Below are 17,028 nucleotides of genomic sequence, written 5' to 3' on the forward strand. Positions count from 1 at the left end.
ACACGGCCAAGGACCAAGAGCCGCTGCGGGTTACGTCCATTGGGAGGACCCAGGGAGACTGTGACCATCACCCCACACAGCCACCAACACTGGCACCGTGGGGTCAGCATGAGGACGGCCCTTGGGCTCTGACGGGGTGAGGGTGGTGGCTCTGTGCCTCTGTTTGAGTGTGTGTGGGCCCTGTGGACGGGGTCGCCCCAAGGGGTGGCCAGCCCAGATCACTGGGCCTTGGGCGCAGGGCTGCGGCCACAGCGGGAAGCCAGTGAAGCTCAGGAGCCAGCCCAGGCTGCACTCACGCAGGCCGGTCAGCGGGCTCAGCAGTGTTTTCCAGGAACCTGTCACAATCTAGGACATTCGGCTGGCTGGTCACCCTGGCAGACTGAATGAGAGGCAAGGTGGGGCCTGCCGAAAATGGGGAAGACACATGCACGTGGCAACAGGGACAGAGGGCCACCCCATCCCACAGCCGAAATACCGAGCACTGGCAGGGGACGGCAAGGCTGCCAGGTGAGGAGATGGCAGGCAGCCCCTGCTCCTTGCCACACCCCCCGCACCTGCCCTGGGCCGCTTGGGGGCCAGTCCCCCTCCCGGCACCACCGCGCAGGCCACGGTCCGCAGTGGCTGGAACAGGACACCTGGCGACTTCTCAGTACTCCTGTTTATTTGCACAGTCACTTCCCAGAAATGCTGCGAACATGTGGTGACTCCCACCAGGCAGCTGCAAGGCCTCCCTGGACCTGAGGGGAGACTGGAGGGTCCCTGGGAGCTGCTGTCTTGGCTCAGGGACGAGGACGCCCACGCCAGGCTTTTCTCGCCCTCCAGGCAGCACCTGCCCAACCTGGGCTGCCTCCTCCTGGGACTGGGAGTCTCCACCAGGGGGAGCCACAGGGCATGTGCCACCCAGCATGGGACCAGAGGCCACACTGAGGCTGGTGGCACTGTGAGAGGACACCATAAGCTGGTGGGAGCCCAAGGGCGCCAGTCTCTGGAGCTGGCATGCAGGACTGTCCAGTCAGGTCTCCATCACCGCCCTGAAGGAGGCCTGCGGGAGGGAGCGGCATGGTGTGGGTGGCCGGCGGCCTCCTGCCCGGCACCGCCAGAGACCGTGACTGGGAAGCTCTGTCCACTGCCTCTCAGGGGAGACACCATTGCCCCTCCTGTCCCAGAGCAAAGCCCAGCACGGCCGCAGGAGGGGGTGGGGAAGGGCAGGGCACCAGGCAGCCCCCACACCGCCCCACATACCTCCTGGAGGGGCTGCCCCAGCATCTCCTGGCTGTGGACGGAGCGCCTGTGGCAGAGGACACCTGGGTCGGCCTGGGCCCTCCCCTCGCACTCAGACCCCCCTGTGCCCCACAGGCGGACGGGAAGGAGGCTACTGTCAGCCTCCCACCTCAGCAGGACAGCTAACATGGGGGGGACCATGGCAGAGAGGGGTCTAGGACGCTGAGGCCTGCAGGCCCCCGGAGCCCCACCTGTCTATCCTGGTTGCTATGGTCACCGTGAAGGTGCCCTCTGTGTCTGGCAGGTAGGTGGAGGGCACCACCCTGTAAGTCCCCGCGGAGAGATGGCAGACTCGGCTCACTTCCGGGGCGTGGCGATGTGGCACGCAGCTCACCAGGGGCTTCTGGAGCAGCAGGGGGGATGTCCCCCGGTCCCCACCATCTGCTGGAACCTGGGGAGGCGCAGGCTCAGGCTCAGAGGCCCGTCCCTGAAACGTCCTTCAGTCTGCAGACCTTCAGACCTTCAGACCTTCAGTCCTCTGAAGGTCCCTGCAGACCTTCAGTCTGCAGCTGCCCGCTCCCCCAGGCCTGAGGCAGCCCTGGCTGGGGACATGCTGGGATATCGTGGGCCCAGTGCCTGGTCCCTCCACTGCACACGTTCCCTTCCAAGGACGGGGGAATGGGCAGCCCCACCGCCCCTGCCTGGGGACCACCCGGCTCAGGGCCTGAGCCACCAGCCTGGGTGGCCACCAGCACTTTTCCCGAAGCCGCCAGTGTCTCTGCTTGGGGCGGGGGGGGGGGGCGAGGGGGAGATGGACTCCACAGCCGCCCAGGGTGCAGAACCTTCTCAATCAGAAAACCCTGCTCTCCCCTCGGATCGCCTGTGCACCAGGATTCACGTGCCCCTCGGCCCCGGGATCCTGGGACAAGGCTCCGAGTCGGCCTCCCGGGGCCCAGCCCCTCATCCCGCCTGGCTGGAAGCGGGGCCCCCAGGAGCACAAGGGCACGTGGGCTGGGGGGCCACACTGGCCATGACGGGCCTACCGCCTCTGACCTTTCCCCTGCCCCACCCACAGGCTGCTAATGCGTCTCGCCTGCATGGCGCATGGCGCATGGCTCTGGGGGGGCTCGGGAGGCACCAGCCCTTCCTTGGTCTCCACATGCTTGGACACCCACAGGGGCACTCTGGGGTTCCCACCCTTCCCACGGGCTCCCCAGGCGCACGCCCGTTCTAGGCAGAAGGCGGGAACAACACACTCGCAGCCCGCGTTCCTAGAAGCCACCTCTCTCTCCAGCCTGTCTGGGGTTCAGGAGCCGCCGGCTGCACTGAGCCCACGGTGGTGCGCTGACCCAACCCCCTGGCCCTGGGGCTTCGCAAGCTCCTCCTCAGTCCGTTTGGTGTTTTCTTTCGGCTCTGAAAGCCCTGGTGGTGCCCCTCAGGTGGCAGAGCAGCTGCCAGACCCCAGATGGTTGGTCTCGTGCCTGTGGCCTCCCCCACCCTGCCTTCCTGCTCCCCCACAAGCGCTTGCCATCAGTGCCACTCCCCACAGGCTCCCAGGGCATGCCTCGCCCCCCCCCCCCCACTGGCGGAGGCTGGGGTGACACGGTTCTAGGTGCTGCTGCTGCGGCAACGCCCATTGCTCCTGCAGTGCTGCTGGGCCTCTGGGGCCAGGGGCGGGGGTGGAAGACAGTCCTGGGGAGCAGAACCAACCCTGTGGCACAGCTGGTCTGAGCCAGAGCAAGGGGACAAAGGGCTGCCTGGGCTGAGCTGTGACCCCCCAGTAAACTACAGACTTTGTAAAACCCAGAAAAGAGTCTTGCCCATGAACGGCCAGCTTGGCCAGAATGCCGAGTGACCAAGTCCAGGCCTCTAGGTCACGCCCCGCTGACCCAGGGAGACCCCCCCCACCAACCTGCTCCAAGGAGCTTGCCTGGAAGACGTGGAAGCCGATGGGGTGGCAATCACCGTCTGGGCGGTGCTGGTGCAGAGAGATGCGGATGCAGCGGGGGCCCGTGCCCTCAGGGACCGAGAGGGGGAAGCAGGGGTTGCTGGGAAAGGAGGCGAAGTTCCTGCTGCCCCCTGCCGTCTGGCCGGCCTGCCAAGAGCCCTGCAGCCGCACAGTCTCCCACTCCCCTGCCGACAGGGCTGCTCCAGGGTCCAGGCTTGGGGCCCCCATCTTGACAGCGCTGCCAAGAGAACAGGCGCACGCTGGGACCGGGGGGACGGCATGAACCCGCCCAAGGAGCCAGCCTGCCCTGGGACCCTCACCTGAGGGACACACGCCCACTGGAGAAGACCCGGAGCAGAAACCGCCCTGGCATGCCCTTCAGGAAGGTGCTGGGGACGGCCAGGTAGTAGCCAGGGGCCAGTTCACAGCGGAGGTGGACCTCGCGGTCATACGCATGGCAGGCAGTGCCAGCCACAGGGGGTGCGGACAGGACCCTGGGCAGGCTGACTCGCCGTTTCTCCACCTGCGGAGAGGGAGCCGAGTGGAAACTGGACACCCCCCTCCCACTCCAGCCTTAGGGCCTCTCTTCAAGGGAGCAAAAAAAAGCACCTGCCTCCCAGGGCCCAGCCAAAAACACCCGTGACCCTGGGCACGTGCTCGGCCCTCCTGCTCCAGGAGAACCCTCGGTGGACAGGACTGGGCCCCAAAGCAAGGGGGGGCCAAGGCTGCGGGGAAAGGCCAGCCAGCAGCCACTTCTCAGGAGGACAGGAGTGAAACACGCTCCACATACACAAAGGGGTGAGCCATCCAAGCTGGGACAGCAGCATTGGCCAGGCTCCTGTCCCCAGGGGAGCAGGACAGGTGTCTCCATCAGGTGCCAAGCAGCTCCTTGGTCAACCCCTCCAGACCAGGTGTAAGGAGGGGATCGAGGGAGCAAGGAGGGTGAAGTGGCAACCTGGGCTCACAGGGAAGAGCCGTGGGCCAGGAGGCCACGGGCCGTCCTGCTGGCTGGCTCTGCCAGGGGCTTTGGTTCTGGATTCCTCCAGCCCAGCCACGCCCGGGCAAGGCAGGCACGTGGGCTGTCGACTTGGATGAGTGCTGGGTCTGCGGGGCGCCAGCGGGCATGGGACCCCAAGACAGCCAGGGCAGGTGGGGGTCCTCCCATCCCAGCCCCCAGCCCCACTGAGCAGGACACTGGCCCAAGGGACTTACCTTCCAGAGATGCAGGCCCACGGCCGGGTAGTCCCTGCCTGGGACGCTGGCTGGGCTCCACGCAGCACGGTTGTCCCCCACTGGGGCCCGGCCAGCCCAGCCTGCCGTGCACCTTCTGGACCTCTGTAGGACCGCGACGCACACCTCACTGGGTTCCGAGACCCGCAGCCAGAACTTGGGGTTGCTGGGAAAGCTGCTGTTGTTGCGGCAGCCTCCTGCAGACTGGCCCTGGACCCAGGCCCCCAGCAGCTCCTGTGTGTGGCTCAGCACCTTCTCTAGGGCAGGAGTATACCTCACGTCGGGCTCCCCACCCTCCCACACCAGCCTTCTACCCTGGGCGCCACTGCAGGGGGACATGGGTGCCTGCTCTGGCCTGACTTCAGAAGGCCAAGTCCACCCGGGGTGGGGCACTGGTTACCTGAGTGGAGGCTCTGCAGGTGGCCAGCCTCCGTGACCGGGTAGCCAATGGTGACCTCGTCAAACTCTCGGAGAAACTCCTCCTCCTCCACCCAGAACTCCCCCTCCTGGAGCTGGGAGAGCAGGGCCTGCGAGGCCCCAGGGTCCACCCGGCTCCACCCTTCACCCCTGGAAGGGACCTTAGGTCAGCGGACAGCACTGACCGTGGTGGAGCACGGGGGCCGGGAGGGGCACAGGGCACCCTGAGGGCCACGGCCCGCTGGCCCCCAGGGCCGAGCCTCACGGCCCACCGGCCCCCCCTCGGACCTGCGCTTTCCTCAGAGCTGCCACCTCTCCTTCCACCCTGTGGCCGGCTGAGCAGACAGGCAGTGAGCAGTGACAGAGGACGCTTGCCTGTCACCTCAGGCGGAGCCGAGTGTAGGATCTGCCCTCCACCTCAGCCACCCAAGGGGCCTGTCCCAGTGCCTTCGCCCACCAGTGACGAGTCTTAAAGCGGAGCTGAGGATGGGGCACAAGTGCCCCACAGGTCCCTGTGCCTAAGCTCAGCTGGGTGTCCACTGTTCCACAGGCACCCTCCTGAGACCACCTGGGGCCAAGCAGGCCTTGCTGGGACCACCCAGCACTGTCCGGCCACAGAAACCACCACAGGCCCCCGCTGGGGTGGCTCAGTGGAGGGAGCGCTGCTGGCCTGCGAACCACAGAGTTGCAGGTTCCATTGCCAGTCAGAGCACATGACTGGGTCATGGGCCCGGTCCCCAGCAGGGGGCGCGCTAGAGGCAACCACACACTGACGTTCCTCTCCCTTTCTTTCTCCCTCCCTTCCTCTCTCTCTAAACATATATAAATGCAATCTTTACAAACAAAACAAAATACGAGTGAAAAAGAAACCACTACAGAACCAGGCATGGCACCAGGGCCCAGGCGCCCACTCTGTGGCACCGGCTCTCGGCTGCCCCCTGGGGCCCACCCCACCCGACAACGGCAAGTTCCCTGGCCCACGCCCTCACCCCTCTCTCCAGGGTCCCTGCCAGCATCGCCGGCCCCAGGGGTTCTGAATGCGCAGCAGCAGGATGGTCTGACCGGCCCGGCCCTGGAGCTCACACAGGTCCGAGACGATGAAGGCGTGGAACTCCCCCAACTCCCTGGCACCTGGGCGAGGAAAGGCTCTGTCACAGGCGGGGTCCCCACACTGAGCAGATGCACACGTCTGTCTCCGTCCCCGGGGGCCAGTCCGGCCCACCCAGCCGTGGCCCCACTGACCCCCAGGGCCTCCCTGACTGCCATGGACAGTGAGCTCGGTGGCGGGCTGGACGAGCGCAGCATCCCAGTGAGGGGCCTGGGGCGGGGCTTTGGCTCAGCAGAGCCGGGCCTGGGGGAGCTCAGTCACTGCCGGGATGGACCAGGGACCTGGCCAGACCCCGTGGCCGTGCAGGACACCTGGCACAGAGCCAAGCCTCAGAAGACTCGGGCCAGGGGCACCACAGCCTCACCTGCTCTGGGGCTGAACACCGAGCAGCTGATGGGACACCGCTTCTTGAGGCCGAGCAGCTGCCGACACGTCCTGGGCTCCGGGCCGCTGCTGAGGGCCGGGCCCTTCAGGCTCCACCTCTCTGCCAGGCCGCCCGTGAGGTCCACCAGGGCGTCCGCCACCTGCCCTGCCCACAGGTGCTCGTAGGACCCGTGGACCCTGGGGGACAGGCAGGGAGAGGGCCTCAGCACAGACGCGGCGTGCCGCCTCTCCCCTACCCCCATAGTCTGTGACGTCCCAAATCGTCCTCCGATCCCGCTTCAACCCCTGCTCGTTCCTGCCGCCTCACCCTCAACACAGCCACACAATCGTGCCCTCACTGGCTGCCATGGGGGCAGTGTCCCAGCAACGTTCTGCCGCCTCTGCCCACATGCAGACCCCCTCCCACACCCCTCATGCGGCCCCTGGCGGGGACACCTGCTCCCGTAGCACAGGTGGCAGCCCCCCTTCCTCTGTGCAAGGGCCTGCCCATCAGCCCCTCAGTGAGGCGGCAAGTGCACTCTCGAGGGAGGAGCCTCTGTCCAGACTCCCCGAGAGGCTCGGGCTGGGCCGCCACTGACAAGGTCAACACCCGGGCGGCCTCTTCTCTCCCCAGTGGCCTGCAAGAGGCTGCCTGTCCCCAGTGGTGACAACAAATGGGTGGAAAGTTCTTTCTTGCTGGGGTTTGAGGACAAAGAAAGGAAGAAACACGTGCCTACTCTTCACACCCAGCTGCGCAACGGGGGTTGGGAAAGAGAGGCGACCACAGGCCAGGAACCACAGTTTCGGTCTCTGGACCAGTCAGCTCCACCCCAGGACTAGCCACCAGACACTTGGAAGTGACAAGGGAGCTGCAGCCCAGGGGACAGGCTGAGGCGGGGGTAGCCCCCGGCCCCCAGCACGCGTACTTGGCATAGGCCTTCTCCAGCAATGGCAGCCAGAACACATCCTCTCTCTGGCACCGGGAGAAGCAGAGTCTCCCTGCAAGACAAGGCAGACGGTCATCTACGGTCACCTCCACCCAGCGTCCAAACTGCCAAACTTGACAAGTGAAGGAGCCACGATATGTCTTGTCGACCCAGCTGGGCTGTCCTGGAGGGATGACCTGCCACACACAGGGAAGGAAAAGGAAACCATGAGACAAGCGCCACGCAGCGCCCTCCAGGTGTCCTAGCCAGAGTGGGACGGAGCTGTGTCGTCCCCCAGTGCTCTGCGGTGGACAAAGGGTCCGACCTCATGCCACACTCAGGGTCAGTGCTCACGGGAAACCACCCCATGGACAGAAGTCCACAGACACATCAACAGAATATTTAAAAACCACAGTGAGCTAGCCCAGTGTCTCACAAAGCTTGATGTCAACCATCATGGTCTCCTGTCTCAAATGGGCCTCAACCTGAATCCAAAACGAACATGACTTTTATAAGCAAGAGACCCAATTCCCAACAGAGCTGGCTGCAGATGGCAGGTCGTCGCTGCCCCCGCAACCACCCCACTGGAGCCGGGAGCCGCTGCCAGGCTGGGTGCTCTGACCCAAGAGGCCGTGGGGGCTGCAGCTAGATGAGTTGTGGGGTCCGGGCTCTGCCACTCGCCAACCAGAAAACCAGCAACTACAGCTCCAGTGCCCCCATCAGGGAGACGAAGGCCAGAGCCAGCGACACGTTTGGTGTGGGCCTGGGCCGCGGGAGGGGGTCTGGATGGGGCCCCACTGCCAGTGGCTGCACTCCTCAGAGAGAGCGAGGAGCCAGGCAGAAGGCTGCGGAGGCTCTGGGGGTGGGGGTGGGGGCGCGGAGCGTGAGCAGCCCTCCCACACCTGCCTTGTCTGCTGAGTACCAGACACAGTTTTACTCATCTTTGGCCAATTTATGTTTCAAGACCTGCTCAAAGTCAACTAGCTAGGGGTGCTTATTCTAAACAAGGGCACAGGCTGCCTTGGCCAGCCCCTTCCGATCCAAGCTGGTGCATCTGTCTTTTTAATTCACAGGACAGCCCCGGGGGCAGGGGACACAGAGCCAGGCGGAAAGGTCCTCTGCTGGAGAGGGGACCCCTGAGGCGTGGGAGCTGAGCACTAGCTTTCCACTGCCTTGTCGAGCAGCCTGGCAAAGCCCCACAGAACGGGGGTTCAGCTGCCGGGCCCCCCGCTTCCTTCCTATGCACAGCAGACAGGAAGACAGGCACCTGGTCCAGGAGGTGCCGGCTCTTCTGCAGGGCGGCGCAGGCGCACAGGAACCAGCAGTCCCCCAGCAGCCCTTGCTTCACCTGCCCTTCCTGTGGGTTATCTGGAAACATCCGGGGTGTGGCACAAATTTCCTGAAATACAGAAAATTGTCCAGAGTTACAATGTGTTCCCTGTCTTAAAACAGAGAACACAGGACTGAGGCGACAGGCTCCGGGGAGCCTCTCTGCTCACGCACACTGTCTGTCCTGCTTAGATTATGAGGTCCCTGCCTCCATCCATCTTCCTTAGTTGGCAAAACCCCGAACTCTGGATGAATACTACCACCCCCTTCTCGAAGCAGCTAAATGTCCATCTGGAGAACCGTGTCCCTTCAAATCCTAACGCTCACTCTCGAGGGGCCTCTGACCTGCTGGATACTCCAGCGTTTCTCTGAGGGGCCCCGTGCCTGCACCACCGGCCAGCTCAGCCTGCTGTGCTCTGCCGCTCCCCGGGCGTCCTCACCTCGTGCTTCTGTCAGAAGCCCCCTGACCCGCCTGGACTCCCCCTGCGACCCCTCCCTCTGCCCCCTCTGTGGGCAGTGTCCCTCCAGTATAAGGCACAAGGGGGGCACTGCCCCTCGGCACCACGTCCCTCTAGACTTCCCTCCGCTGACAACCTTCAGAAGAGGGCTGCCACCCTCCCTCCTGCTCCGTCTCTAGCTTCACACCCCAACCATCTTGACCAGTGCCACCCCCCAGTTACCAAATCTGACAGGCATCTGTGTCCTCATCTTTCCCAACGTCCGACCAGAACAACGGGGGCTGTCCCTGACCCCAGCAGTCCCAGTCCCCCAGATCGAGCCTCTGCTTAGATGGTCCTGTGCCCCACACACTGCACCCCTGCCTCCTGACAGCACCAATCAACACGCAAAACCAGCCCTAGACTCCCACTCCCAATTCCACCCAGGTGCTCAGGCGAGAAACCGGAAGTCATTCAGATCCCTCCTTTACCCTTGCCCTCTACTTGTCAGGGGTCACTAAGCCCCATCAAAGTGCTAACAGCATCACACTGACTGCACAGCCCCTTCGCTCTTCTCCAGGACCACCACAATGGATCGCTCACACTCTTGCCCCCACCACCCATTGACCACCCCGCAGGTGACACTGAGCTTCCTCCCACGGACAACCAGTTGAATCTTTCCTCTGCAAAACACCCTCTCCTAGCTATCCACTGCAATCAAGACCCATTTTTACCCAAATTCCGCTGGGGTGGCCTGTAACGCCCTCCGAGCCTTGGCCTGCCTCCTCCCAAGTCCAGGAATGATTCACTCCAGGCAAAGCTGCCCCTGAAAGACTCTGGCAGCCAGTACACCCGGGAAGGCAGGCTTCTTCCACAGACAATCTCACTCAACACTCAGATAAGCCACTTCTAAAGATGTCAATGTAGCACTCGGAGCATCCCTTTAAGTTGCCACCTTAAAATGTTCATATCTGAAAGTGCAGGTGCACCAAGTCCAAAAGAAAAATCTGCAAGGCCAGGTGGCCTCCCCAATGGAGCATCAGAGGACCTCGCTGCCGCGAGCACACGACACAGAGGAGCCGTGGGAACTCGAGGCCAAGTCCCGCCTGACGCCTTGCGGAGCAGACGCTGGAAGGGGCACTGGCTCTGAGCCTATGAGCACGCTCCTCACTCTCCCTCGGAACCGAACTCACACAGGTGCGGGCCACGAGAGCGGGGCCCGGCGCACCCCAGTAAACTTCAGGAGGAGCTGTGATGTGAGCTCAGGAGCCTGGGAACCCCCTCCCGAGGACAGTAGAGCACACCCTGCTGCTGCCGGGTGCCCACACCTAGCGGAGCGGGGCAACGGGCTTACACCCCTGCAGGACACGACATGCAGAGACTGGACTCAGGACCTCGCAGCCGCTTACCTGGGGCCGCTTCCATGTGATGTCTTCCCGGAACTGGGCCAGCGGTGTGGAGAAGCTGGAGAAGAGCGAGGAGTCCGAGGCAGGGAAGGCGGCGTCCCGAAACAGCTCCCTGGCCGGCGCCCGCATCTTCGGTGCCCTGGGCTCCCATGTGCAACCCACGCCCCGGGGCCGAGCACGGCCGAGGGGGAGCGCGGCCCGTCTGGAGGCGGAGTCGGACGCTGTCCCCGGGCTGCCGGACGCCGTCCAGCTCCGCCAGGCGCTCTATCGCGTCAAACCCGCAGCGCCTACGCCGCCACTCGCCGCCGCTCGGTCGCCCCGGTAACCGCAGGGTTCCGAGGCTGCAGCCAACCAGGCGCGGCGTATATAGTCACATGACGCCGTAGCCCAATCGTACCCGAGCGTAAGGGTAAGATTCCCAGCTCCCCGGGAGCGTGGCGACTGGGCTGGGCTGTCGCGAAGCTGCATTTCTCTTTCCGGGCCAAAGGAACTCGGAACAGTTCCGGCCGAAGTTCAAGCTCGAGGAAGCCGGCGGCTGTCTTGTCTTTGGGCCTGTGCGGGTCCGGCCGAGCCGTTGGGACCGCTTGGGCTCGCTTGGGCTCGCGGACTCTGGGGCCGAAGGGACCAGAGAGGCCGCCTCGGCCGAGGACCACAGATCCCAGCATGCAGCGCGGCCCTTGGAGGCCGCCCCTCTTCTTCCGGCCTGCGGCGGCGGGTCCGCCTGTGTGGGCGGAGCCAGTGGGAGACCCGCTTGGGCGGGGGCTTCGCGAGCCGGCTGAGGTGTCCCCGGGTGTTGTTGCTGTGCCCATAGGTCCTGGGGAATTAGATGGCCCGGGGTGGTGGGGTGGGGGAGGGCCTCCCCCAACCCTGGGAGGCTGGCTTAAGGTAATTTGGGATCAGACGCGGCCTCCAGGGCAGGTGGCCGGGCTTCTGGTCCTGATGGGCTGGACAGTGACCTGCTGGACGTGCGGCTATAGCTCATGGCCGCTCGGTGTTGCGGGGAGGTGAGGACAGTGATTTCAGGACCTGCTCAAGGACTCATTCTTGCTGCCGAACCTGCCCTTCCTGCCTTCCCTTCCTTTGCGATCCCAGGAAGGAAAGCGGCCAGCCACAGACTTATTCTCTCTCTGCTCCTCCAGGCTTCTTGTTTCATTATGGCTGCTTTTGCTTGGGCTCAGAAGTGGGTCCTTCAAGCTGGGGTGGCACAGTGAGGTCAGAGGCCCAGCTTTTGAACTAGCAGTGGAGAAAGACTTAGTTTCTTAGAAGGCACTCGGTGACTAGTCGTGATTCAGAAAGAGAGACTGCCCGAGGGGCGTGGCGACGGGTGAGACAGCCCAGAGGCCCTGTGGAATTGCAAGGACTGGCTTTGGGGGCCGTCAGTTTAGGAAGCTTACGGGACTTTTAGTAAAAGGATGGCCTTATGCGCAGCCGTGGACGATCCTGCAGAAGTGAGGAGGTTCCCCCCTGGAGGGCTAGTTTGTACGCCCCTCACACATCCCACGGGCAGGTATCAAGGCGGCATTCCGCAGACTTAAAAAGGAGGAGGTGGCGGCCCAGGGCGGCTGGACACCCGCGGCTCCATGGGGGGGCGGGGCAGCCGGCATTCCCACCCCGGGGAAACCCCATTCACGTTGCTTACTGCTGCTGGGGGAGTGCATTCTTACGGAGGGATGTTTTAGATTAAATTTCGGTTTTTTAACCCCCTTACAAAAATAATATGGAAGTGCTCATCTCAGTCTGTTGAAATCTTGCTTCCAGGTGTATCCTCTCTTTGGTTCAAATAAATTTTTATAAAAATGAAAAATGCATGCTCCTTATAGGATGCTCCCCCAACTACTGCTCCCAAATGGTCGTGTTCCTAAGTTCTGTTATGAACACAATACATGTGGTCCCCACAGTTGACGCCAGTTCTTTTGAGACAGGATAGTAAGAAGCCAGGAAAATTCCTTGGCAAGCGGCGTAGGGAAACTGAGAGGTACCTGAACACAAAGGCTGAGCAGTTTACAGCCAGATACAAAAGTTCACCTCCCTAGAGAGAACATACAGGCCTCAGTTGTGTTTATGCCCCAGGGCCCCCAAAGCAGCAAAAGCAGGTGGGCAGATGCCAGAACCAACTGCAGTGACTAAAGGACCCCGTTGTGGCACACTAATCAGTGGAGACTGGCCCTGAAAGGGCACACGTGGGGAGCTGATGGCTATTCACAGGCCCTTTCCCTAAGGTTCCTGCGGCAAGAGAGGGGTGAAAGCCTCAAGACAGAGGGCCCAGCTCCAGCTCTTCCTTTGGGGAGCGCCTCGCACCATTCCCTTCCCCTTTCCCCACTTCTCTCATCACATGCCTGCATCTCCTGGACTCTCAGGCCATAGGCAGCTGGTCCCAGGCTAATCCCCAGAACCTGTCCCCAAAGCCCCCCTTTCTCTGACTTCCCAGTGAGCCAAGGCAGCCCAGCCCGGGCTCTCCTGTTGCTTCCTCTGTGCGAAGTCCTTGTTTCACTGTCCGCAGCTGTAATCAATGGTTCCTCACAGTCACCCGGACTCATGTTGTGAAGTCTTTCCTACACAAAGTCAAGAACCCACACACTACAGCTGATCCTAGGCGGGCACACTCGGGGCCAGGCCCCTGTCTGGTAACATAAGCCTGTGTCGAACACCTGAACATAAGCACGTGTCAGGTATTCGTTGCCCCCTGCCTCAGTCATTGCAGAGTGGAATCTTTTTCTGTCAGCTTACTCCTTCATTTTTGAACAAAGAGGTTGTCTGGGCCTGGGTGGGTGGTAGCGATCTTCACATGTTGCCGTGATCCCATTAAAACATGGCCGAGACGCTGGGCTGCCATGGACAGCCTGGCCAAATCCCTGCATTTAATGGCCAGTCCCCTCTTCTGGGGCTTCCATTCTCCCTGGGTCTTGCCACCTGACTCTTTAGAGATGTCAACCAGGAGTTCTCAGCACCAATCCAACGCTGCTGAGAATTTCCCATTTGGGATCAGATGAAGAAGGAAACTAATGGGCGCACAGCTCAATTGCAACGCAGCAACCAAGACCCTCCCTGGCCAAACAGCTGTGGATCGCAGACCCTACTATGGAAACTGAGTCTCCAATGGAAAGGAAAATTTCAATCTGGGAACCCCCAGGGATCTGGCTTATATAGCTAGAAGTCCCTGCCCCCTGGTTCCTGATTGGTCTGTGCTTTTCCAAATTAATTGAACCAAAAGGCACTGTCCTGATTGGTCGGAATGGAGCTGCTCTGATTGGTTGATGAAGAAGGTGTGTGCAGCGAGGTGGGAAGAGCTTCAGTCCTATTGGCTGACATTGGATCCTAGAATCCCCTTTATAAGGGCGGCTGAGCAGCAGGACACCGTGCAGGCAGCAGCTCCATGCAGGTTGCTCTCTTGTGTGGTTTGCATGAGGGGCCCCTGTGCAGAAATGACTTCTGGGCTCAGTACATATCTTTTTTTTTTTTTGGTCATCAGGAACCCCCCTTAAAAGGAATTTTTTTTCTCAAGGTCCACAGAGAGAGGGTGGAAAAAATACATAGCCTGAAGAGGGAACATCAGGTTCTTCTAAGTACAGGAGAGTGTGGCAGGGAGAACACCTGGATGGGTACCTGGGTCGGGCGGGTTGCCCAGAGCATAGCTGCCACAGGTGGGCAAGTCTAGTGGGGGAGGGGAGAGGCCCCCTGGGGGTGGAATGAAGGACGTGTTGAGAGTGAGGATGCCTTGATCAATTTGAACTTTCTCCTGCGACTTTGTCTCCCTGTGATGCCCAGGTCTTCAGTAAATCCACTGACTTAACTTTTTCTGTATGCTTTGTCCCTTTGCTGACCCTGGGAGCACCTGTCTTGCTCTTCCAGCCCATGTGCCTTGTCTTCATTTTCAGCATTTACTGAGTTTTCTTTCACCTTTTGTAATTGACCCTTCCAACATTTCCAGGTCTCTGACTGGCTCTTCCACACCCCAGCCCCTGGCCGCCATGGTCTGCTTCCAGCCCCTGGTGTGGCGGAGGTGTATGAATCCCAGGCTGAAGGGCCTCTTGGGCTTCCTCTGCCAGCTGAGCGCTCGGTGCTGGTTCGGGGTGTTGTGAGTTTGGCCCTCCCCACACTTCACTGATTGCTCCCAAGGGTGAGCGGTACCTTTGGGTCTGAAATTCCCGGGGCTTCTCCACAAGGCATCTGGCCTAGAACAGGGGCGTCTACACCAGTAAGAGTTGGGGAACCAGAGAGAAGCACCCAGCTTCTCTCACCCAGCCTGGACTGTGCAGGACATGGCCTGAGGGACACAGGATGCCTTATCTGGGTCCCGGGACCCAGAAGGCCGCAGGCAGTGCAGACCCCACATGCAAGTCCCTGGCTCCCTCACCTGCCCTAGGCTTCAGCCCTCCAACGTGCCCCGAGGACGCCATCTCCTCAGGGTCCCACCGTCCTGGGCCCCAGCAGATCTGCAGCTTGCAGACCCTCCCTCCTGTCTGGACTGCACCCCCAGCTCCATGGCCTCCACCCTCCCCCACCTCAGTACTCCATTTTCTGTCCTGAAAACGCAGCTGCCGCCCAGTGTCCCGCCCCTGGCCCTTCTGTGCATGTCTTGGGAGCGGCTGTGTGAGGCCAGTGAACAGCAGGGGCACGTGATCCCCACGCATCCCATCACCAGTGTGTCCGTGGCAAGGTGCCTGGAACACTCCAGATGTCATGTCCTCTCTCAGCTCAGGCGGCGGGTGCTCCCTGAGCACCTGGTGGCAGGAAGACACCCACTCCGCTGCTGGCCCGAAGTGGAAAAGTCGCACGAATGGCAACCAAAGCTCCATGCTCCGAAACATCGGCCTTTAGAGCTGTTCCCTGCTGGAGTGCACCTCGGCCAGCGTGGTCTGGAAAGCAGCCCCTTGGAGAGGCTGCTGCCCTAACGACAGAGCGGGGCGTGCCGCCAGCCCAGGGGCTGCCTGGGGCCCGTTACCCGAAGTGGGAATGTTGGCAAGCGGTCGTGCAGCCGTGGAACATTCGGGGAAACAGCCGTGATGACTCGTGAGGCGACGACACCCTGAACAGCTCAGTCTGGGGGAGAACCGGGAAACACCAGCAGTACATGCTGCTCAAGGCTGTGTTGGGCGAGACCCTGCCAGGAGGAGGGGGGCTGGGAGGTATTCAGGGTTTGCGAGCTGGGAGGAAAGGAGTTGAGAAAGGCCAGGGACGCGGGGACACCCAGGCTGAGAGCACCCTGCTCGCCCCAGAGAGCAAATCACAGCCGGAACATGTGGGGCCAAGGCAGCGTCGCCGAGGGCGTTGTCCCCTGTTGGAACTGCTGGGAGCACCTTCCGAGCTCTCCAAAAGGGGGAGAAGCTGGCTGGGTGGGGTGGTCCTGGGCCCATGGGGTGGAGCCCCTCCCAGTGGCAACCAGCCAGCAGGGCTGTGGGCCCTTGGAGCCCCGAGTATGTGTTCAGACCCCCACTCTGCAAGAACTGAACCGCCAAAGAAACCCAGAGCAGAGACCAACAGTTTGGGACTGGAGACCTGCATACGGCCTCTGCAAGGAAGAGGCTAAGTGGTGGGGCCTCCGAGGAGGCCTTCTTGGCCAGCATCACGTTGGAGGAGCAAGAAGCCAGGACGAGGACACACCCTCAAGGGTGGAGCCAAGGGCCCCAGTGCACCCTGGAGGGGTGCCCACTTGGGGACATGTCTCTTGCAGTGCCTACCTGGCAAGGTTCCAGGTGGCTACAGGGCGGGTGCTGTGAGGTACCTTCCCCAGGATGTCGCAATGACCTAGTTCCTGTTTCCTGGGTGGGGGGATGGGGGCGAACTGTCTGAGTGGGGGTAGGGTCCCACCCATGCCTGGTGTAGGGCAGGCACAGGGACCCTCATTCCTGGAGACCACGGAGACCCGGCATGTGTTTGTACCATGCCTGGGCAGTGACCGGGCCACCTTGGGGGAAGGGGTGGTCTGAAGTACAGGGAAGAGTCACTAGGGCATTTGGTGACCGAGGGGCTGGACGTGGCGAGGCAGGGTTTCAGGCCCATATGTGAGCCTGCCACATCCTGGCCCCTTGTTGAGGGGGCGCCTCTGTGCCTGGGTCTGACCAGTGGGTCGGGTCCCGGGTCACTCTGGGCCAGAGCATGTAATCCTGGCATGGGGGCTGTGACCAGCTGGAGACTGCCGCCGCCGTGGGGACTCAGTGGCTGCAGCCCACAGCTCAACCATCCTTCATGGTAACGTCCTGAATGTGGCCCCACCCACCGCTCCTCTGAGCCCAGTCTGTGCCAGTCTCTACAGCACCTGTGCTAGTGCCCCCACCGCCTCCCACCCCCCACCTGGACCCTCTGACACCAAGCGTCACCACTCACCGCTCCTTTACTCGTTGGGGTGGGGCACTGACAGCCCATGGCGGGGGGGGGGGGTGACACGTGGCCTTTTTGGGTTTGGTGTTTGAGGATCCAATGGGAGGTCCCAGAGACCTGGCCAAGGGGCTGGGCAGGTCAAGGTCAGCATGATTCTAGTCCTCAGACCTGAGGCTTCTGGACAGAGCCAGGACAGCCTGGAGTGCCCAGAGTGCAGCGGAAGACCCTGGGCCCCACCCTGCATCCCCTCCTCTGGCCAGGGGCCTGCGTGTCTGAGGACGGGCTGTGGCCGACGCCCGGCCCTACTCCAGAGCCACCAGGGGGT

At 62.3% G+C, this 17,028-nt stretch overlaps 1 protein-coding gene across 1 annotated transcript; it reads right to left on the minus strand.

The window, feature by feature from the left end:
* Nucleotides 1-640: 640 nt before the first annotated feature.
* Nucleotides 641-10,700, minus strand: CAPN10 (calpain 10). The gene is made up of 12 exons (XM_037069155.1): nucleotides 10,389-10,700; nucleotides 8,481-8,612; nucleotides 7,214-7,410; nucleotides 6,289-6,485; nucleotides 5,806-5,947; nucleotides 4,800-4,966; nucleotides 4,382-4,656; nucleotides 3,490-3,692; nucleotides 3,152-3,407; nucleotides 1,473-1,672; nucleotides 1,243-1,288; nucleotides 641-1,042 (listed from the first exon to the last, which is right to left on the minus strand). The coding sequence occupies exons 1-12, from the start codon at nucleotides 10,512-10,514 to the stop codon at nucleotides 1,013-1,015; spliced, it is 1,971 nt and encodes a 656-aa protein (XP_036925050.1). The 5' UTR covers nucleotides 10,515-10,700; the 3' UTR covers nucleotides 641-1,012.
* Between the last annotated feature and the right edge of the window lie 6,328 nt (nucleotides 10,701-17,028).

Source organism: Sturnira hondurensis, unplaced genomic scaffold (assembly GCF_014824575.4).
Source record: "Sturnira hondurensis isolate 20B ecotype Veracruz unplaced genomic scaffold, ASM1482457v3 Scaffold0018493, whole genome shotgun sequence".
Classification (NCBI taxonomy): domain Eukaryota; kingdom Metazoa; phylum Chordata; class Mammalia; order Chiroptera; family Phyllostomidae; genus Sturnira; species Sturnira hondurensis.